Consider the following 23,355-nt stretch of genomic DNA (forward strand, 5'->3'; position numbering starts at 1 on the left):
ATACATATAAGAAAGAAATACTGTTCAAAAGCACATTTTATAAATATCAAATAGGCGATAATGGATACTATGTTTACAGTAAGTAGCAGACATGGTCCGCCACACTAGAACTAATAATCTAGTGAAAGAGACAAATTTTAATCAAATGAATACAAAAATAAATCTATAATAACACATCATTTAAAAAGTGTAAGCCAAGAAAACAACAACAACAAAAAACAAGCTGCTATGAATAGCATCTAATTTAATATAAATGAAGGTTGATCTGACTCTGAAGAAGTTAATTGAGGCAGAAAACAGAAAGATGACTAGTAAGTAACCAGGCGAAGATGTTGGAGCATCTTTCAATTTCTCCTTTTACTTTTCTAACTTTCCAAATCTCTGCAAAAGACGGATGTTACTTTACCAATCAGAAACTATGCATGTGTGATTTTGATTCTCTTTCTGGCAGAGTCCTTTCTATCAAACCAGACCTCCTAAAAAAGCAACACTAAATGCTGAACTTAAAAAGAATAATAAGGGCAAGAAATACTTTAGCAACAAAGAAACCTCAGAAAAGGAAAATCGACTGTAGTAAGAGAAATTCTCTGCCACTTTTCCTTTTAAGGAATTTTCTAATACATGAGTGCTGTGGGCCAAAGTCTTAACAAAAAACAGCCTGTAGGAGCTTTGGTTACTCCATAGTGATGAAAGTGGAGGTGAAGCTTGGGCGGGGGGTGGGGGCAAGCTAGGAAGATGTTGAAAATAGCCAACACTCAAGGGATGGGTAATGCTGTTGGGAGATTTTAATGCACTTCTCAACCGTCTCACTGATAGAAGATTGGAAGGACACTCTTAATAAATTTGGCCTAATTAATAGATAAAAGACTGCAAATTTTCACACACACTTTTCAGGGGCATGAGAAACATTTACCGTATGCTGGTAAATGATCATACATTGAGCCATAAGGCAAGTCTCAATGATTTAGAGGATGGAGATATAGAAATATAATCCCAAACAGCAGTTGAATTTAGTTCCGCACAAGTATTCTAAATAGTTGGAAGCCCAGGGCATGCGTGTGCAGTGGTGTGGGGAGAAGTAGGGACCAGACCAAAGGACTGGAGGCTGCCGGCAAGCCATAAACCCAGCGGACAGCAGGTGTATGCACCATGCAGGGAAACCAGGAGCCAGGGTCTTCAAGAAGTCGAGCCCTGACTGCAAACTCAAGGTGTACTTGGGCAAGCAGGACTTCGTAGAACACCTGGACAAAGTGACCCTGTGGATGGCATGGTGCTTGTGGACCCTGAGTACTTAAAGGACCACAAGATGTTTGCGACCTCACCTGCACTTCCTCACTTCCACTATGCCGTGAGGACCTGGATATAATATCCCAGAATCTGCCCTGGTTCATCATACTGCAGCCAGGCCCAGAGGACACAGGGAAGGCCTGTGCAGCAGACTCTGAGATTTGAGCCTTCTCTGCCAAATTGTTAGAAGAGAAAAAACACCAAAGGAGGTCCATACATCTGGTGATCTGAAAGGTGCAACTTGCCCCAGAGAAACTAGGCCCCAGCCTTCAGTAGAAACCACCCACCACATCATATCTGACCAGCCCTGCACCTTGAGACTTCCATGGACAAGGCTCTGAACGATCATGGGGAGCCTCTACGTGTCAATGTCCATGTCACCAACATCTCCATCCAGACCATCAAGAAAATCAAAGTCTCTCTGAGATAACATGTGACATCTGCCTCTTCTGCTACCCAGGATAAGTGTCCTGTGACTCATATCGAACAAAATGACCAGGTATCACCCAGCTCCCTGTTCTGAAGGTGTATACCATCACCCCGCGGCTGAGTGACAACTGGAAGAAGCATGGTCTTGTCCTGGAAGAGTATCTCAAGCATGAGAACACCAACCTGGCTTCCAGCACCATTGTGTAGGAGGGTGCTGACAAGGAGGTGCTGGAATCCTGATGTCCTACAGGGTCAAGGTGAGCTGGTGGTGTCACATGGTGGGGTAGCCTCTGTGGAGCTGCCTTTTGTTTTTATACACCCCACCACCACATCATCCCAGATAGCTGCTCCTGAAATAGACGCCCCTGTGGACACCAACTACACCACTGATGAGGATGTTGTGTTTGAGGACTTTGGCCACCTGGGCTGAAGGGGATGAAAGACAAGGAATGCAAGGATCAGTTTTGCAAGGATCAGTTTTGCTAGAAGAGGGCTGCAAGGAAAGGATGTGTGGCGCTGGGAGAGGGAGGGTCCCAGCTTCTCTGCTATCCCTCCATTCAACCACTTACTCAGCCAACCTTCCCTCCTTCACTCCCTCATCAGTTGGCCCCAAACATGCACTGAACCCATCTCCTGTTGAATGTGAACATTGCTTTTTTGACTTCAGCTGTGCCTCCCCAACCCCCCAGTGGGTGGTGTGTTCAAACCTGTATTTTTTGGAAGGGGATGCTGAAAAGAGGAGTGACTGTAGGGAAGATAGGGAGAAAGAGCTCCCACATTGGACCTCACACCAAAAGCCAGCCCACCCCACACATACTTCCTTTCTTTTCCTTCAAGAGGAGACATTCTGGGGGGACAAGGTCACTTCTTTATTTCTGAGCATAAAGAAGAAAATAAATATTTCCTGGGAAAAATAATAATAAAATATTTGTAAACTAAGTAATATACTTCTAGATTATCTATGGATCAAAGGCATAATAGAAGTAGACATTAGAAAATATTTTAATTTAAATAAGAAATGCAACATATTAAGTCTTACAGAATAAAGTGAAATCAGTGTTCAAAGGGAAATTTAAAAACTTTAAAATATATGCGTTAAGGGGAAGAGACTGAAGACAAGTGATATAAGTTTATTAAACATTTTTAAAAAATTAAACCTAAACTAAATGAAAAGAAAATTATAAAGAGAGGAAATCAATAAAATAGAAAACAAACATGCTAAAGATAAAATCAACAGATTAAAAATTAGAGCTTTGAAAAAATAATAAAATTGAGAAACCTTAAGACACAGAGAATAATTATTAGTTATAAAAATTTTAATATCAGGAAAAATTTAAAAAGATGTCACTGAAGAGGCTACAGAAACTAAAAATAAATTAGAAGCATATTTTGAGCAATTTCAGGGCAAAGAAAGAAAAGAGGGAAAATGGAAAAATTACTAGAAAAAAACTTAGCACAAATGACAAAATTAAAGAAATAGATAAACCTTAAAGCCCTGTTTCTATTAAATTGATTGTATATTTTATTAAATTATTTACTCCTCAAAAACTCAGACCCGTATTGGACTTACTAGTAAATATTTTAAAATAACATCAGTCTTGGAAAACAAACTTTTCCACAATATAGAAAAATAGCAAACAACTCATTAATATAGCCAACCCAAGCTTAACACTAAAACTTGACAAATATATTTCAAGAAAGAAAAATTAAGGCTTGTCTTTCTCATGAACATAGAGACGAAAATGCTAAATATATACTAGTACATCAAATGCAGGGATTCCCAAAATGCACTTATTTTCAAAATGCAGTGATGATTTGAAATTCAAAAACCAATTGATGTCATCTCCAGATGCAACACTGTCAGACAAACCCAAAGTGATGAGTATTCTAAAAGTAGCTGACCTTTATTCTTCAAAATTGTCAATGCCACTAATGACCACGGAAATTCAGAAATCTGTTCTTGTATCAAGAGAGACAATGATGACTAAATGAAACATGTGATCCTGGCCTGGATTCTGTACTGCAGAGGGAAAAAAAGCAATTAAGAATAATATTGAAACAATAATACTGAAATAGGAATAATATAAACTATATACTAAATGAAAGCACTGAAACAGTTGCTTCTAAATTTGGTAACTGTATTGGATCAACAGTAGACTGGATACAAACTCACAGAAGCAGAAAGTAGAATGGTAGCTGTCAGGGACTGAGGGAAGGGGGTAATGCGCAGCTATTAGTCAAAGGGTACAAGTGTCCAGTTATACAAGATGAATAAATCCTAGAGGTCTATCCTACAGATTCTATAGCATAATGCCATAGTGAGCAATACTGTATTGTATACTTAAAATTTCGCTAAGAGGGTAGAACTTCTGTTAAGCATTACTATCATACACACAAAATAATAATGAGTGCGGGAGAAAACTTCTGGAGGTGATGGGTGTGTTTATGGCATAGAGTGTGGTGATAACTTCACAGGTGTATACTTCCAAACTCATCAAGTTGTAAACATTAAATACATACAATGTTTTATATGTCAACCATGCTTCAATAAATGGGTTTTTAAAAAGAGTAGACTGTAGGAACTATGAATTCCTATAATGGGATTTATCTTTGTTCTCTTTCATACTTCTAAGCCTGAGACAACGCTGTTTTTATTCAAATAGAGTGCCTCACCTCTAGAAAGATAGAGCTAATGTAATCACTTGAAAGGTCAACTGGCATATCCCATGGTGTCAATAAAAGGTTTTTGAGGTCTCTTTTCCTGGAGGGTAGGGCTATGTCCACACCGTCTTGAGGATTTTGCGTGGTGAGCTAACACTGGAGATTGTTCATTCATCCAGCCTATTTAGTAACTGTTGTCCCCAACTGATTTCCTCTAGTATCACTGGAAAGAAGAGCAGAAAAAGCACTTTTATTCAAGCACAGTTTCATTCAACTGTCTAGTCCTCGTAAAATAATGAAATCACCACAGTTTTGTAACTAATTCTCTGCTACCCCCTTTGTTTTCCTGCCTCCTCTGGCATATATCTCCCCAGTGCCCAGTGGGGTAACAATACCTCTTAATCCCTAAATGTCAGTTTTAGGAGAAACCATAAAACCGCAGCATTCATCTATCATAAATAGTACCCCAGGCAAGTTCAGCTCGGAGCTGAATACAAATGTTTCCTTCACAGCCTCATGAATTGTATTCTTTATATCTGTTATCAAAATGGATTGCAAAGCTTAATTTACAGAATAAATTCAAAAAGATTTATGCATGTTATTTTTTTTTAGGAGGGGGAGGGAGGATGGGGGAGAATCTGGTCAAATGAATATGGTTAAAACATTATGTTTATTCCCATCTAAGAAGCTACATGAATTTCCACTGGACATAGTAATTGGCCATATAAACTTATTTCATCCATCTCCGTTATAGTAGGAAAGAAATAAAATGTTGTAAATCCAAAAGGAAAAGAAGAACAGAGATGTCAGTAGACATAATATTTCAGTAACTTTTGGAAACAGAAAGCAGATGGAAAAATAGTGTCTGATTTAGAGCAAGCTATATGCTAAAGGCACTTATGCTAAAAGGCACGTGGAGTGAATACTGAACAGTCACTTTTTAACCCGCAAAGGACTTGGAGCCATCAGATTACCTCATTCAAGACAATCAACCACCTCCCCATCTTCTCCAGCAGGAGACACTAGGTCTGGAAAATCAAATCTTACACACAGAGTGAAGATCAGAAATGATAAAATTGTGGATGTACATAAAGGAACAATTATTTTTTTTTCCTTTTAATTTCTTTGAAATACATATGATAGTTTAAATCAGCCTCACAATCTTTTTTTCATTATCACTCCTTAAGAAACTTTTTCGACCTTTTTTTCCTAATTACTCATCCCCTGCAATGAAATGCTAGTATTCATGATACATTGTATACCTACTTATATGTCATATGAGTATCTGTACTTTATACATGAAAAGAAAAAAATAAAGTTTACTCTTTTTGCTCGACACAGGTTTCAGAGTGACTACACTTTTAAAAGTTAGAATATTAAAAAGTTAGTTTCATGTAACAATTTCATAACTGTGTGATTTTTCTGTGGTAACTTTAGTTCCATAAATTATAATGTATGAAATTAATATGCAAATTATCAACATATACAGCACACAGTAATAAGAGGTTTTGAAACTTATTTTTTAAAAGTGATTTACAGTTGGCTCTTGAACAATGCAGGGGTCAAGGATGTTAACGCCTTGCACAGTAAAAAATCCAGAGAGAATTTTTGACTCCCCTAAAATTAACTACTAGTAGCCTATTGCTGACCAGAAACCTTACCAGTAACATAAATATTTGATTAACAGATATTTTATATATGTATTTTATACGGTATTTTTACAATAAAGTAAATTAGAGGAGAGGAAATGTAATTAAGAAAATCATAAGGAAGAGAAAACGCATTTATAGTACTGCGCTGTACTTATCAAAAAAATTTGTATATACCTGGACTCATGTAGTTCAAAGCTATATTACTTAAGAGTTAGCTGTAATTTAAAAATTAAGTTGCTTAAAAATTATTTTTAAGGAACTCAACTTTTAGCTTTTGTTTGGTATGAGAAAATGACTTTTAAATCACTGCTAGATATTCACTTGGATATTGTCAACATTTTTTTCTTTTCAGCACTTAATACAATAGACTGAATAACTTATAGAATTGAATGAAAAGCCTAAACTATTTTTATTTCATTCTCAAGGCCTAAGTCACACAAACAACATCTGATGATTATGGCTCCTCTTGCAATATGCCTCAAGACAGAGCAAACAATCAAAGAAAAGAAGTCATCTGCTCACCATGGACTTTAGCACTGATCTTGTATACATTCTGCAACTCTTCCATAAACTCGATGTCAGTGCTGCTTGCATGATTCCTAAAACAAAACAAAACAAAACAACAATGAGAAAAGTTAAATTCTAAGGAATAAGGTTCTACTGGGTACGGTTAAACTTTACAGGGCTACAGACTATTGTAATATCTAAGAATTTTTCACCACCCCCACCAACAATCAATTTTTAGCCTCTTGAGGGCAATGTTATCCTTCCTATGAATGCATAGTTTGCAGCATAAATTATAACGGTGTATAATGGAGTGTACATAAAAACTATAACAGAGACCTGGGACTGGGATAAATGGAGTTTTGTGGGTACTAGTACTAAGAAATACAAAGATAAGAAACAAAAAAGAAAAGAAAAGAAAAGAAAAACAAACCAGCTCTAATTGAAAGTGACTGGTCCTAGAAAGAAGACAAGGAAGTAAGACAGGCCAAAGTAGTGGCATTGTTTTGCTGCCTTAAAACTGAATTTTTTTTTTTAACAATATAAATAGGTTACTTTAAAAAAATAAAGAAAATACTTTAAGTAAACATTAAAATTAAACTGCCAAGAGTGCTTATTAGGTCCTTACTCTTTTTTTAGATCTAGTTTATAGAAAGGCTTTTTTCTGATTACACTCAAAACATTAGCAGTCTATTAAAGTAAAATAAGCTTAACAGAATGGTTTGGGTGGCCATGGGAGTGCTGAAAGCTAATAAAAAACGAAGTGAAACAAGTTCCACTAGACAGCAGAAGACCTCTAATTCCCCCTTTACCATTGATTTGGTTGCATTAACTTGGCTAATCACTAATGTATCCGGAGACTTAGATTCTCCTTTATTAATGATACTTTACCTGCATAAAAATGAAGGCTGTACAAACGGCCAACAGACACATGAAAAGATGCTAAAAAAAAAAAAATAAAAATAAAAAAAAAAAGTTGCTCAACATCACTCAGCATCAGGGAAATGCAAATCCAAACCACAGCAAGCTATTACCTCACACCTGTCAGAATGGCTATTATCAAAAAGACAAGAGATGACAACTGTTGGCAATTGTGGAGAAAAGGGAAGCCTCATGCACTGTTGGTGGGAACACAAACTGGTATAGTCATTCTAGAAAACGGTATGGAGGTTCCTCAAAAAATTAAAAATAGAACTACACTATGATCCAGTAATTCCCCTACTTTCGTTTCCAAAGGAAACGAAAACAGAATCTTGAAGAGATGTTTCCACTCTCACATTCTTTGCAACATTATTCACAATAGCGAACATGTGGAAACAACCTGTGTCCATCAACAGATAAACGAATAAAGTGGTGTGTGTGTGTGTGTGTGTGTGTGTGTGTGACAAAATATTATTCAGCCATGAGAAAGAAGGAAATCCTGTCATGTGATGAAATGGATGAAACTTGATGGCATTATGCTAAGTGAAATAAACCAGATAAAGACAAATACTACATGGGATCACTTACATGTGAAGTAAAAAGACAAAGTCAAACTCTAAGAAGCAGAGAGTAGAAAAATGGTTGCTAGGTGCTATGGAAAGGGAACAGGTGTACCTTATGGGATTCAAGGGAAGGAAGTGTAGCTGAGCCTCGCGAGAGACAACATTTATACTCTCTGGGTACATTCCTTCAAGTCCCCACTTCATTCTTCTGTCCCTCTGCGGAGAGGGGTTCTCTGCTTCTCCTTGCATATGGCTGAAGTAAGGTTCACATTATGTCTCACTGAAGTTCCCCTCCGTGACCTGGGCACATAAAGTCCAGTTGACTCCTCCTGCCCTATCCTGGTCCATCAGTCTTGCCCAAGAGGCAGAATCATGAGACCTGCCGCAGATTCTATAGGATTCGATTTTCTGAGCCCAGACTGGGCAGATTTCCTCTAAGAAAGCATAAAGGCAAGAGAATGACCTGCATTTTTAGAAGGATATAATATTTTAATTATATTAAAGAAATGCTGCCAAAAAAAAACCTGTTATTTGCTCATTTAGTTTGTTTTCACTCTTTTTTGCCCAATAATTATAAATTCCATGAAGACAGGATTTTTTCCCTGTCTAGTGCCTAAAACAGTGCCTTACAGTAAATTTTTGCTAAACGAGTGAACAAAAGACTTTAAATAATGATAATGGCAATTACAATAAATGTAAGCTAAAGAAACAAAAATAAGTGGTTACATGCACATGAGAGGTTATGATTTCTTTGATAAGTTTCTTACAATTGCAGTATGCTCATATTCATTTTTCCATTCAACTATTATTATCTTTTATCTAAAGTTCTTGAAAAATTGACCAAATTCATTCATCTTTTTCTCTTTAAGTTTCTACATAATATCTGGTGTGTAACAGGTGCTAGGTGAGGATTTATATATTGATCATAATTTTGATCAATTTATGTATTGACCATAATATTGATTGGGCGAATAGATATCACTGAGCCTATGGCATTTTGAAAAGCATTTTGCAAGCCATAAAATGCTCCCCAAATATTAAACTGTTATTTCCATTATGGTGGAGCTTTTGAGTGAGTGGTTACATCTCTCCAAATTCATACGTTGAAACCTAATGCCCAGTGTGATGGTATTTGGAGGTGGGGATTTGGGTGGTGATTATGTTGTAAGAGCCTAGCCCAATGAATAGGATTAGTGCCTTAAAAGATAAAAGAGATCTTGGAGAGCTCTCTTGCCCCTTCTGCCGTCTATGAACCAGGAAGTGGCCCCTCACCAGATTTCACATCTGCCAGCACCCTGCCTGACCTTGGACTTCCCAGCCTCCCGAACTGTGCAGAATAAATCTCTGCTGCTGCTAAGCCACTCAGTCCATGGCATTTTTGTTTCAGCAGCCAGAACAGATTAAGACAGAAAACTTGGTAATAATGTTCAAGATGCATGGGACAAGGAGCAAACTAGGAAGCCGATTCAAGAATTTGTGCAAGACTCCTTTGACCTCAGTCACCTTTTTTCTTGCCTTTTCTCCAAAACTCCTGAATTAAAAACCGAGTCCAGATTTTTCTATAACCCTAGGAGGGGCAAAATCTTGCAGAGGTTTGACTTGTTTCAATCTCAAACTATATTTCTATTCCTGTCTATATTAAGTAAGTTTTAGATTAAGAGTCTAAATAGTAGTTCATTTTCTTTGCATTCCAAAGAATCGCCAAAGGGTTTACTCAACTTAATAACATCATTATGCATTGCTCAACAAGTCAGTAAACATGTAAGTAAAAACAATTTTTGAAGCCCTCTGCTGTAGGAAAGACTGCTGTCTCTTATGCCAGATTAATGAAAACCTGCATAGTGGAATTCTAGCTAAGGGCATATATGTATAGACATAATGTAAAATTCAGCCGTTTTCTTGCAAATTCATTGTGTATGGACAACTCAATTCAGTCAACATTTATTCAACTTTTTTTTACTCAGTTATAAAGATGAATATATTATTCAGGCTCTGTTATTAAGGAAATTTGAACATATCACGTGGAGTATGAGAGAAGAGGTGATAATACAGCAAGTAAATAATCATAAGCCCTGGCAGTAATACATTCCATACATGAGGTTAAAAAATAAGAAAAAAAGAGTTATGTAAGCTTAAAGGATAGAGGAATCATGTAGTTTCTGATCATAAGAGTGAAAGTGTTCATGAAATACAGAAAGGTTTAAGAAGAAAATACACTTGGAGTGGACCTTGAAGAACAAATACATAATACACTAATATTTCAGAATACAAAACTGGGGAAGAAAAAGTTTCAAGAAAGAAGGACACTGTCAGGAGATTCCATAGCCCATTTTGAGCAAATTGTCCAATTTGGTCGGCTAACGGAGTATGCAAAAGGAAGGAGAGGAAGTAATTCTAAAAAGGTAATATGGGACCAAATTTTTCAGGGTTTCAAATATCAGGCGTTAGAACTCTGCTCGTAATTCAGTGGTCTTCAGAAAAGAGCACCATCAACATTCTGAGTAGTGTTGTGCCACTGAGAGGTGAACTCTAGACGGACTAACCAGGAAGAGTCGTTTAGGAGGAACAATAGCACCACAGAAGCCACTGAAGGGATCTTCCAGTTTTGAGTTCATCCGTTCATGGAAGTAGAGTTGTGGCTATAGACACGGGGAAGAGGTAGAAAAGATGAAAGTGCATAGACAAGAGACACTTCAGAGAGTACAGCACAGGATTTAGCCTCCAGTAGAATATAGGAAGTAGGGGAGAAAGGATGCCATCACTGTGATGTGATGTTCTGTTTGGATACTATTACTGAACATTTGAATATAGTTGACCTCTGAACAGCATGGATTTCAACTGCATGGGTCCATTCTATGTGGATTTTTTACAGGACAGTACTGTAAATGTCCTTTCTCTTCCTCATGATTTTGTCAGTAACATTTTTCCTCCAACTTACTTCGTTGTAAGAACACAGTGTCTAATACATACAGCATACAAAATATGTGTTCCTTGTTTGTGTTATCAGTAAGGTTTCCAGTCAAAGTAGACGTTTCATTTTTAGGGCCTCAGAAGTTATACGTGGATTTTTGACTGCATGAGAGATCCACACACCTAATTCCCACATTGTTCAAGGGTCAGTTGTACAGAGATCGGTGGTCTAGGAAGTAATCAACACAAAGGTAAAGGATAAATCCGTGGACGTAGATGAAATATCTGAAGAAAGAAAAGAAACTGAGGATTGAATTCCAGAGAGGAGTAAGAAGAGAACCACAGGAAGAAAGAGAGGAATTTCCTGAGAAAAACGTGGGTGGGAAGATATCTCAGAAACCAATAGCAGATTGAAAGGTAGTCCTTCGGTTTGACAGTTAGGAGGTTCCTGGTGGTCACTGAGTGAATACTTTGGGTAGGCTGTTGTATTTGTAACTCTAGTTGCAAAGAGTGAAGTTAATGAAGAAGAGCCATTAAGAAATTAAATAGTCAATTTAGACGGTTCCTGAAATAATTTTAGTAATAAAAGACAAAAAGAGAGTGGTAGCCTGAGGTCCAAAGCAAACTTCTTTTTCCTCCATTTGAGAGTCTTGATTTCTGATTCTCTGAGTGAAATAATTCAATTTGTAATTTTACTTTATCTACTCACACATGGATTGACAAAGTGCCCTCGAAAGGGCTGAGAAAATAGATGGGGTCATTAGCCTTGGCTCTAATAAGAAATTATAGTATTTTTCCTATAATGATAAGTTAGCATGTGAATAGTTAGCATATGAAAAAGCCTTCAGATAGCAGCTTCCACTGTTCATTATCTTATGTTTTGGGGTTATTTTCTTGGCAGAAAATATCATTTGACTGTGAATCTATTATCATTAAGAAAGGAGTAAAGATTTTTAACAGAATACATATTCTCCTTGTGGAAAAATTATAATTGCTCCATTTCAAATTTCCATGTCCTGGCTCTAATTTCCTCTACACCCTTCTGTTCCTTCACAATGAAGGTTTTTTCTGCTGGTCAGTCTACACATTTAAGCTCAGTAGCAACTTTCTGCTTTTTACAGATTTGGAGCATTTTATTGAAAAAGGTATTCTGTGTCACCAGCCAACACTTTATTTTTTTTTAAGATTTTATGTATTTATTTGACAGACAGAGATCACAAGTAGGCAGAGAGGCAGGCAGAGAGAGAGGAAGAAGCAGGCTTTCTGCTGAGCAAAGAACCCAATTCAGGACTCAATCCCAGGACCCTGGGATCATGACCTGAGCTGAAGGAAGAGGCTTAACCCACTGAGCCACCCAGGCGCCCAACCAGCCAACACTGTAGAGGGCCTGCAGCTGCTGAAACTGTTCAGCTGGTTAATTTCATAATGTGCTTTGTTTCTCAGCATCATGTGTCCAAATACTGTTTAGAGAAAACTTTCTGTAAGGGGCCACGTAGTAAATACATTAGTCTTTGCAGGCTGTATAGGTCTTTTGCAATGACTCTACTGTTGTAGTGCAAAGGTAGCTTTGGACAATGATTAATTGTGTGACTCTATTCCAATAAAACTTCATCTGCAAAATAGGTAGCAAGCTAGATCCGCCTCCCTGGCTCTAGTTCGCCAATCACCACTCTAGAAAAAAACCTTGAGTGGGATGTGTCATTTAGGCATCCATAGAGACTCAAGAAGGAGAACCCATGAACATCATTGAGAAGCTACCAGCTTCTCTGTTGATGCCAGGTCAGCTCTAGTATTTGAATCACAGCTATTGGCACTCCATCTCAAGCATTCCTCCTTACCCCATTTATCTCTCACCACCTGTGCTTTCCTGTGCCATGACACATGACCTTCTCATTTCTCTGTCCACATTACTTAACAACCCTACATAAGCTCATCCTATTTCCTTCTGACTTTTCTCTCTCTAGGTTATGAATGCTGGCATTTGTCCTTTGCTCCAAATGACCATAAGAAAAATGTATTTGATTTTAGGGCCTCAAAGAACCAACTAGATAAAGAAGTGTATATACTTAAATGGGGTATTTTCCTTGCACAGCACCATATATTTTTTTCTCCTGTTTATCTTCCCAGACACTGAACAGTGAAACTCCTGTACCACACCCGTGGTACCAGTGTCTTCAACGGTGGTCTTCGGCACACCATTCTGTTTTCCTTCTTAGCCTGAGATCTCAATATTTAAAGTCTCAACACAGTACAGGAGAAAGAGAACAGACTGAACCAGGTACCTATATTCTGGTTCCAGCTGACTTGTGTGGGATAAGTTACTGCCATGCATGTTAAAGCATATCACCTTGGAGCAGTGATATCCCTGCTGTACTTCCAAGAGTCTTTAGACCTGCTCGGATAGTTATTTCCCACCACATAGTGAAAATGTAAGTTATTTGAGGAATATTTATTTTAGCTGTTTTCCATATTAGAGATATAATTCATATTTTTGAAAATATTTTGAAATAAGTTTGAAGAATACTTACTTTCAAAAGAGAAAACAATTTCAGCAAAGTAAAGGGATTTGTTGAAGAACACATAGTGGGTTACCAAAAAATCAAGAGGAAAACAGAAGTCTCCACATTCTCTGTTCCCATAGTGTTCTTTTTTCATTGCACTATTTTTTTTCCTGCTTCACCTTAGCACAATATCCATATTAGCCCACCTCAAGCTATACTGTGAACCTCTCATAGAAGTATAATCATCATCAGATGTAAAGAGTACACTTGCTGAGGCTGTTGTAAATCTTTCCAGTTTAAATTTGCTTTTGCTCGTTTATAGAAACATTTTTTCTATAATAAACATTTCTATAATAAACCACATCCAGTAATCTTATAAATTCATTTATTAACTTCAGTAGATCTCCATAGATTCTTTTGAATTTTCTACACATAGAATCATGTTGTCTGTAAGTAATACTATAGGATCTCTAGTACAATATTGAAAAGAAGGAATATTTACTTAGAATATTGAAGTGAGTATTGTCTGCTTATTAAAAATGATTTTAATCTTCCTCTTTACACTTTTCCATATTTTCTAAATCTTCTTCAATGAATATTCTATAATCAGAAAAAAATAAGAATCAATACATATTTGGGGGTGTCTGGGTAGCTCAGCTGGTTAAGTGTCCCTACTCTTGACTTTAGCTCAGGTCATGATCTTAGGGCTCTGAGATGGAACTCCACATGGGGGCTGGGCATGGAATTAAGATTCTCTCTCTCTCTCTCCCTCTTCTTCTGCCTCCCCCCACTCCTTCTCTTTCATTCTCTCTCTCTCTCTCTCTCTCTCTCAAAAAAAAAAAAAAAAAAGAATCGATAGATATTTTATCTTTCATTTTTAAAGGGGAAGACAATTTTTTTTTAAGATTTTATTTATTTATTTGACAGAGAGAGAGAAAGAGAGAGCACAATCCAGGGGAGTGGCAGGCAGAAGGAAAAGGAGAAGCAGGCTCACTGCAGAGTAGGGGAAGCCTGAAATGGGACTGGATTGGAACTCCAGGATCATGACCCGAGTCAAAGGCAGTGGCTTGACCAACTGAGCCACCGAGGCACCCCAACAATTTTTTTAAAAAATATTTTATTTATTTACTTGATAGAGACACAGTGAGAGAGGGAATGCAAGCAGGGGGTGTGGGAGAGGGAGAAGCAGACTTCCTGCAAGCAGGGAGCGGGATGCTAAGCTCGAACTCTGATATCATGGCCTGAGCTGAAGGCAGATGTGAGCTGAGTGAGCCACCCAGGCGTATGGGGGAAGCCAATTTTGAGCAATTTATTCTAAATGGTTTTTAAAAATGGAGTCAGATATTTCTTTTCGAGAGCAATACCTATTACAATCCCTTTAATGGGAAAAATCATTGAAAACTGAGGACCCTGTATAGTACCTCACTTGGAGTTTCAGGGTTACTGCTGATTGAAGTAATCATTTGTGAAACCCAGAGTTTCCACAGAGTGTTTATTTTGACAACACTCTAGCTATTGTTAGATCTCTAAGATAGCGCCATGTGTTAGTTAGCAATAGGAGGGGGAAAGCTTGTTTGGATTATCATGTAAACCGTTTTCATTGTGAGGAGGAACCTTTTGATTTTTCAGCCATCTGCAGCAAAGATTTTGTTTAATGACTGATATAGTGATTTCATTCATAATCTTAATATTTCAAATCTGAAGATCATGTTTCCAACAACCTTACCCTTTTGTGCATGAAAATACACAACTCAGACTATAGCAATTTATTTGCCTTTCTCTTAAAAAAAGAAATAACTACTTTGCTTAAATCTCAAAAGAACTAAAGGTTCATGTTTCCTAAAGAATTATCCTGCCCGAGAACTCCCTTGCTGAGATCAAGTTTTTTCTATGAGTTAAACTAGAGTTAACAAGTAAAGCAAACATACCCTTTAACCAAAAGATGAGTCATGTGCCTGCACTCCCTGACCTGTCCTAACAACAGTACATGTCATTTCTTGAGATTCTGGGGCATGTGCAGAAGACAAAAATAATATGAAATAAAGAGATTCAAGAAATGTACAAGGAGATGGAAAGGAAGTACCTACAGCTGGGGGTAAATGAGAGCATCCTCTGAACTGTTGGGTAAGTTATGCTGAACGGCCCTATAGACAGATGGTTCCTGTGAGGCAAGTACACCAGACGGTGACAGATCAGAATGAAATGGACTTCACTCTACACTAGAATTCTCTAAATGCTCACATATCTATCCTCAGCGGTTCAGTGATATCACTGATCTTTAGGGTCCAAAAGAGCTGCACAATCACTGCTCTTCCATGATGACACCCCAACAGAAGATTCTTCCTATTCTGTTTCATGTTTCTAAGAAAATTGTATGGTAATGGCTGTCATTGTAGGTATATCCAAAAGCCTAGAGATGTTGAAAATTAATAAGTAAGGAAACATTTGATATTATATGCTGGGTAATGGTAATAACAAAATTAGAGAAATAGTTACCTTTATTTGAACGAAAATTATCCTTCTAACGTAAAATGATTTTTCCTCCTAACAGTCAAATCTTATAAAAGGTGAAGATGCCAATGAGTTCTTTTATTAGCATCTTCTCCAACAAGAAGCTTTAACGTCACCATTTTAATTTATAGCATTTTCTATTTTTTTAATTTTTTTTTTATTTTAAAGATTTTATTTATTTATTTGACAGAGAGAGATCACAAGTAGGCAGAGAGGCAGGCAGAGAGAGAGAGAGGAGGAAGCAGACTCCCTGCTGAGCAGAGAGCCCGATGCGGGACTCGATCCCAGGACCCTGAGATCATGACCTGAGCCGAAGGCAGCGGCTTAACCCACTGAGCCACCCAGGCACCCTATAGCATTTTCTAAATTACCTCAAAATACTTACAGCCAGAGAAGAGATCAGAATAATTTTGTAAGGTTTCTGTTCTTGCAGTTTTTGCTGTTAGCTGAAATGAAGTCCGTCTATGCTTTTCAAGCTTTTGGAAATGGAAACAGATATTGTTTGCTGAGAACTGAGAACTGGTAATCTCTTATAATTCAAGTTCCCCTAATCATCGATATGGTGGTTCAGCAAAATACTTCAAGAGTTTGTTTTCTTTACAATTGAAGGGGCTACCCTGGAGGAAAAACAATCTCTTCAAAATCTAATCAGAAAAATAAATAAATAAATAAATAAACAACAACAACAAAACCCTCTCCAGTTTAGGCTTCCTTGTTAGAAGTTCCTATATGAGAAGATCCCAGTTTGGGGGTGTTAGAGGGTAGGGAGGTGGTTGGTCTAGTGACTGTTTACCAGGAAACGTCACATTGTCTAGGAGCCTCAACTCCTGAACCAACCCCGAACAGTGAAAAATCACCCAATCTGGAGCTTGGGTCTGATGTTTAAGACACGATATTCTGTCTGATTACAGGCTAAATTCTTTCTGGACACTGTTTGTCTCATGTCCTATGGCTCTGCTCGGGAAAACCAGGAAAGGTGAGTTACCAGTGAGCGTGGATCAGCAGGCAAGTGCGGCAATCTTTAATTTTTATGATTCAAATAGCCCAGGGCAGTAGCAGTTTATAGATAAGTAGGGGCTTATCTATGAGTTGCATTAAAAAACTTGGATAAAAAGCTTGGGAAGAATGTTCGGTTTCTGTCTACCCTCCCCAGGCAGTGATAACGGATTCTATTCTCTGCATCTCACTCAACTCGTGGCATTACACAATGGATACTCAAATATATGTCAATTCCAATTTAAATTGAAGGACATTCAGTCACATGTTCAGTGGTTTGGGTTGCTTTTATTCTAGCATTTTTCTCTGAGTTGGTAGGGAAGTGCAAAAATCTCACTGACTTACTAAGAAGAAATGCTGCTAAGTCTGAGCATATTGGAGAAACAATTTTTATATCTGATCTCATATTCTTGGTTTGAATGAAGATTTTTTCTGAAGCATTTTTTTAACCACAACTATGAAACATAAAATGATCACATTAAAATATAATCAGAGGGGCGCCTGGGTGGTTCAGTGGGTTAAAGCCTCTGCTTTTGGCTCAGATCCTAGGGTCCTGGGGTCAAGCCCCACATCGGGCTCTCTGCTCAGCAGGGAGCCTGCTTCCTCCTCTCTGCCTGCCTCTCTGCTTACTTGTGATCTCTGTCTGTCAAATAAATAAATAAAAATAAAATCTTTAAAATATAATCAGAAAGTTACCCTCTGAAACATTTGAGGGAGCCATATTTCAGTAGGGCTATTTGGCAATACCTATTAATATTTTAAATTTCATATCCCTTGACTGAGCCATCTACTGCTGGGAACACACATACTGATCCCATGGATATACAACAAAAGTATAGGAAGATATAATACAAAGATGTTTATTGTAGTGTGTGTGTATCTACTGAATGTTTAAGATCAGAATAATAGTTAAATCCAATGTAATACACCCATATGGTATAAACTGTGCAGCCATTAAAAGGATGAAATAAGTATGCACCTGTCAATACAGAAAGATCTTCAAAGTGTATTACGCTGATTATGTGATGATGTGTGTGCTGGCTACAAGTAGAAGAGAACTGCAGCCTTATATTTTTTCCTTGTGTTCTGTTTAAAAAACTTCAAATATAGGCATGTGTTATTTTAACTTTTTTTGAATATCAGCCGAAATCTTCTGGTTGATTAAATTATAAGCCATCTTAATTTTCTCCTTCATACATCTTGATACAGTTTAGAACTTAATAAATGTTATCAAAGAAATACAGGCGGACTAACTAAATTACAGGTGTTTTAAAAAGAAATCTGAATCTCAAAAGATGTAGTTTTTTTTTTTTTAATTTCAGCCAACTATTATAACAAAGCTAAGTTATACTGCAAACTATCAGTCTTGCTAAAAAAGTGGGAGACAATTTCTAAAGTCTATGAAATATCCTTAATTTGGCAGACATTTTAAGAATAGTATTACAAAAGTGGCTGTCATTATGGACTCATGTTATGGTATTCTTATGTCATAAAAACCCATTTCTAAAATATTTCCTAGACTCAATTCAAAAATATTTATTCATTATATGCTCTGCTCTCATTCTTCTAAATGTTGAAATGAATAAAACAGACAAAAGAGATCAAACACCACCGTGTTTATATTCTAATGAAGAAGGAAAGAGGGAAGAGGAGCTATTTATTTAAACTTAAGTAGTCATTTGTATATCAAGAGGGGATATATAACAAAGAAAAATAAAGCAGGGAAAGGGCATAGGAATCACTGGTGGGAAATTGCAATTTCAAATAAAATGGTCAGAGATCTGATTTTATTTGTAAGATGAAAAGCAATTAACACCATTATTTCTCAATCTTTTTGAATGTGAATAGCCTTATTTAATATCTAAACATATTTTTTGGCCTTCATATGATTCTTACTTCAATTGAGGAGCCCCTGATTTTGAAAAATGCATGAGCAACAGCTACAATGAAACCTGCAACACTCTTAAATGTTATTACTAACTTGTAAAACTAATTTTTATTGAGTGATGATTCCATGCCAAGGATGGTTCTGAGCACTTTGCATGAATTTTCTTACTGAACTCTAACAAAAGTCTTAGAAGAAGGTAGAGTGAAACTGCTGCTTTATAGATAATGAAACTGAGACACAGAAATTAAGTGAATGGTGGGCCTTCTGGGTAACTCAGTCAGTTAAGTGTCCAACTCTTGGTTTTAGCTCAGGTCATAATCTCAGGGTTGTGGGATGGAGCCCCATGTCCCTCTCCCTCAGCTCCCCTCACCCCCTGCCACTCTAAAATAAATAAATAATTTTTTTTTTTTAAAAAGGAAGAAAAAATTAAGTGAATGGTGTTTTATCTCTTTAAGTGAAAGTTACTCTATTAATTACAGCAGCATTTTCTCTCTATATATAATCATGTTGCATGTTTTGTTAGAGATAAAAGGATCAAAATAACAACAGTGGGGACAGAGGTGGTTTTGCAAATTCCTTTCATTGCTCACAGATCCCCAAGGCTCCTTCGCACACAGAGGAGAACAGCTGGTCAAAGTTTTCTCTGGCATTCAGCTTCATCAGGATGAACCCTCTTGTGGCCTGTGTGTGGGGGCGCGGGGGAAGTTGGAGCAGAGTTCAAGGCATCTAGATGCTGCAGTAATGCAATCATTAGTATGATCAGAAATTCAATGAAGGAATGCACCTCATCCAAGAATGAAGAGTCCTGGATGCTTAGTTGTCAGGAAGCCTCAACATTATTTCCCGACCTTAAGCCCCAGTTTCATCATTCATAAAATGAGGGGGTTTAACCTGGAAATCTCAAGGTTCATTTCAATGCTAACTTCTATGACTCCATAAGCAGAGATACTTGGGCATTGAACTTTCTCGTTAGCAGTTTCTAGGATACCAGGGAACTAAATAGAGCTTCCAGAAAAATGCTCCAAACTTCTTCCCCAGTCCCTGAAAAGTATGAAAAACTGCAGTGTAATCAAGGGTATTGCCCACGAAAATGAGCAACTGTTTCAAAAAATGTAAGGTAAGGGTGCCTGGGTGGCTCAGCTAGTTGAGTGTCCAACTCTTGATTTCAGGTCAGGTCATGATCTTGAGTCATGAGGTCAAGTCCCATATGGAGCCTCACATGTAGCCTGGCAATGGGCTCCACGCTGAGCGCAAAGTCGTCTTGTCCCTCTCCCTCCCTCTGTGCTCCTCCTCCCACTCACATGCTCTCTCTCTCGCTCTCTCTCACATACATAAATCTTTTTTTTTTAATTTTTTAAAAGAAAAGTGTTAAGATTATATAAGAATTTCCATTTTGGAATGAAACGTGCTACAAACATATACTGTAGTACTTTGTCTTATAGCCGATCACAAACAGTTTGGAGAAACTTACTAGAACAGAGTTGTAACTCTGGGAACATTCACTGAAAAAATATGTAAAAGTAGGATTTGTAGTCATGGGTATGTAAATTTATAGGTATTAACCAGCCTTAAGGAAGGCAGGGAAATGCAACTGTTCCCTAACATCACGTCTGATTTCTTAACTGAGAATGACTTGTAAAATTCTACTCTCAACAAGCATTTGATATGTATTCTATAATTCCTCTTCAGGACTTGGAGGCTTTCAAGGCATGGCTGGACACTCCGTCTTGTATTTCATCCTCCTGAGTGCTCTGATTGACAAGTGCCAACCCTGTTACTGTGATCACTACCCATGGAGTCAGTGGTCCAGCTGCTCAAAAAGCTGCAATTATGGAATCCAGAGCAGACAGAGGTGGGCGTGCGCTCTGTAGATTGTCTTTGTGTCATGGGAAACCTCACACATAGACTTAGTAATATCAAAAATGCCACACTAAGCAAAGGGGGGAGGGGAAATGTGTGTGTGTGTGTGTGTGTATCAAAGTAAGAAATCACAGAATTTGATTTGGATGGAATTTAAATCTTTTCCACATAAGGTTGAAATGCAGTCTACATTTGTTCACTCCATAAAATCAAGGAGCTTCAAAGAACTTTAATTAAGAATATGTGCAATATTTTCTGTTGACTATTTAACTTACTAAGAATTACTACTCAAGCCTTTTTGCAGTGTATAACTCTGCTTGCCTACAGTTACTGAGTTAATTATAGAGAATTTTCTACTCATTAAACTGAGTCTAACACGACCTCAATTGAGCAGCACTATTAGCTATTAGCTTGATTGTTGGCAAGTATAAGAAGGGAAGAGAACGTGTTGACTTGATAACATTTAATAATTCAGTCTTCTCATGAATTCAGACTACTTATCCCCCAATAGCTTCTTTAACTCTGTAAGATGTCTCTGTTGCATAGAGATGCTCACATACCTTGGGAATAAAAGCATATATTTAATGTGTTTTAATTATTATAGCTTTTTAGAGACCTTTTAGAGAAAACCATTTTTACATGCTCAGTATGGTCTCATTAAAATCACCAGCTGACTCCCTCAATAAACCATCCACCAAGTATGTTAAAGATTTTCAGACTCATTCCCTCAAAAGAACCTCCATAGCTTTCTACTGCCCACCAAATAAAGCACAGCAATCATTCCGGCTTCTCTTAGCCAGCAATGCCCAGGCCCATCCCATAAGCCCTACCAGGAATACGTCATGCTCCTCCACCTCTAATCTTGGCACACCCCTTCCCTTTCACGTGCTCTTCCCTTTGGTGCCTAGAAGAGTCACATGAATTTTTCAAGATGTATCTCCTCTATTATTTTCTCTTTGAATCTTTGGCCCCATAATACTCCAACTCTGTCTTAATCATGATACTTCTCAAACAGTGTTGTCATATTTTAAGAAATTTGCAGGAATTTTTTTCCTTTTCTTTTCTATCCAGTCCTTTCCAGGAATTCCCTGAGGGCCAGTTTCATGGATATGTGACCTATGCAGTCACATAAGACCACACCGAGAAGGGCTCCATGCTTGGCTCAATGCTCTGCCAGTAGTGTCTTAAAATTTTTAATAATTTTTTAACAAGAAACCCCTCATGTTCCTTTTGCCCTGTGCCCCACAAATTATGAATCCAGTCCCAAGTTCCATTAAGTGGTAAGAACTGCACAGACACCAACCTGCCTGATTTCCCATGAAAACCTTCTTTCTGAGCCTAGATGTCCACTAACAAATGAATGGGTTAAAAAGATGTGGTACATATACAATGGAATATTATGCAGCAATCAAAAAATAAAATCTTCCTGGGTGCCTGGGTGGCTCAGTGGGTTAAAGCCTCTGCCTCCAGCTCAGGTCATTATCCCAGGGTCCTGGGATCGAGTCCCACATTGAGCTGTCTGCTCTGCAAGGAGCCTGCTTCCTCCTCTCTCTCTTCCTGCCTCTCTGCCTACTTGTGATCTCTGTCTGTCAAATAAATAAATAAAATCTTTTAAAAAAATTAAAAAATAAAATCTTCCTATTTGCAATAATGTGGATGGAACTAGAGGGTATTATGCTAAGCAAAATAAGTCAATCAAAGAAAGACAATTATCGTATAATCTCACTGTATGAGGAATTTGAGAAACAAGACAGAGGATCATAGGGGAAGGGAGGGAAAAATGAAACAAGATGAAATCAGAGAGGGAGACAAACCATAAGAGACTCAATCTCAGGAAATTAACTGAGGGCGGCTGGAGTGAAGGAGTGGGTTGGATAGGGTGGCTGGGTGATGGACATGGGGGAGGGTATGTGCTATGGACAGTGCTGTGACTTGTGTGAGACTGATGAATCACAGACCTGTACCCCTGAAGCAAATAATACATTATATGTTAATAATAATAATAATAATAATAATAATAAAAGAAAAACTTGCTTTTGCTCATTATGGTTAATATTCAATGATATTTTTCTTATGGGGTTGGAACCACAGTGAATATATTCATTCTAAACAGCTTTCTCCTTACTATGACAGAAAAATAGTTGTTGATGAGTACTATGTGAATAACTATTGTGACCAGATTTGCAAAAAACTGGAGACCAGAGAATGTAACTGGCAACACTGTCCTATCAACTGCCTCCTGGGAGATTATGGACCGTGGTCAGACTGTGACCCTTGTGTTGAAAAGCAGGTAGGCGACCCATGGGCATCTTCAGGAAATCCTAATCACAATGAAAGACTTGGAAAACTTGGCAGGAATGCTCAATTTCTTCAATTTCTGAAAATAAACAATCCCAGCTTCCACTGAGGGAAAATCCCATTTAGCAATTTGTTGTTGTTGTTGTTGGGAGTAGGGGGAAGAGGACTCAATTACATGTTTTACTATCATATGAGCTCCAAAAGGAGCTCAGAAAGGAGCTCAGAAAGTAAAAGCAGATGCTAGAAAATGGGGATTTCAGTCCAAGGTTTAAAATCAGACAAAAAGTAAAGACATTAATCAAATGACGGATTCCTGACCCTTCCTCTGATTTCCCTCTCCCCACAGGAAAGTCCCTCGATTTGTTTATTGTTCC

The 23,355-nt window shown here is 37.7% G+C and overlaps 1 protein-coding gene and 2 pseudogenes across 4 annotated transcripts in view; 2 read left to right on the forward strand and 1 right to left on the reverse strand.

Moving 5' to 3' along the window:
* The window catches only part of LOC309860796 (small ribosomal subunit protein eS4 pseudogene), a 57,304-nt pseudogene that overhangs the window by 21,568 nt on the left and 12,381 nt on the right, over window positions 1–23,355 (reverse strand). Inside the window, exons 2-3 of the transcript XR_014316677.1 lie at window positions 7,425–7,475; window positions 6,552–6,628 (exon numbers count right to left, since the gene is read on the reverse strand). The product of XR_014316677.1 is annotated as a small ribosomal subunit protein eS4 pseudogene (transcript). The remainder of the gene's footprint in view (window positions 1–6,551; window positions 6,629–7,424; window positions 7,476–23,355) is intronic.
* LOC309861940 (beta-arrestin-2 pseudogene) lies at window positions 61–2,202 on the forward strand (annotated as a pseudogene). Its single transcript has 2 exons — window positions 61–78; window positions 1,402–2,202. The product of its transcript is annotated as a beta-arrestin-2 pseudogene (transcript).
* Window positions 15,399–23,355, forward strand: part of C6 (complement C6) — a 60,779-nt gene continuing 52,822 nt past the window's right edge. The window contains exons 1-4 of one of the 2 annotated variants that reach the window (XM_082723253.1): window positions 15,399–15,552; window positions 16,851–16,915; window positions 20,513–20,675; window positions 22,817–22,973. In XM_082723253.1, the coding sequence (XP_082579379.1) occupies window positions 16,888–16,915; window positions 20,513–20,675; window positions 22,817–22,973 (348 nt within the window). In that variant the 5' untranslated portion in view covers window positions 15,399–15,552; window positions 16,851–16,887. Of the gene's footprint in view, window positions 15,553–16,769; window positions 16,916–20,512; window positions 20,676–22,816; window positions 22,974–23,355 lie in introns of those variants that run through there. The other variant, XM_082723254.1, reaches the window with a different exon arrangement.

The sequence above is a fragment of the Mustela nivalis genome, assembly GCF_964662115.1.
Source record: "Mustela nivalis genome assembly, chromosome: 3".
Classification (NCBI taxonomy): Eukaryota; Metazoa; Chordata; class Mammalia; order Carnivora; family Mustelidae; genus Mustela; species Mustela nivalis.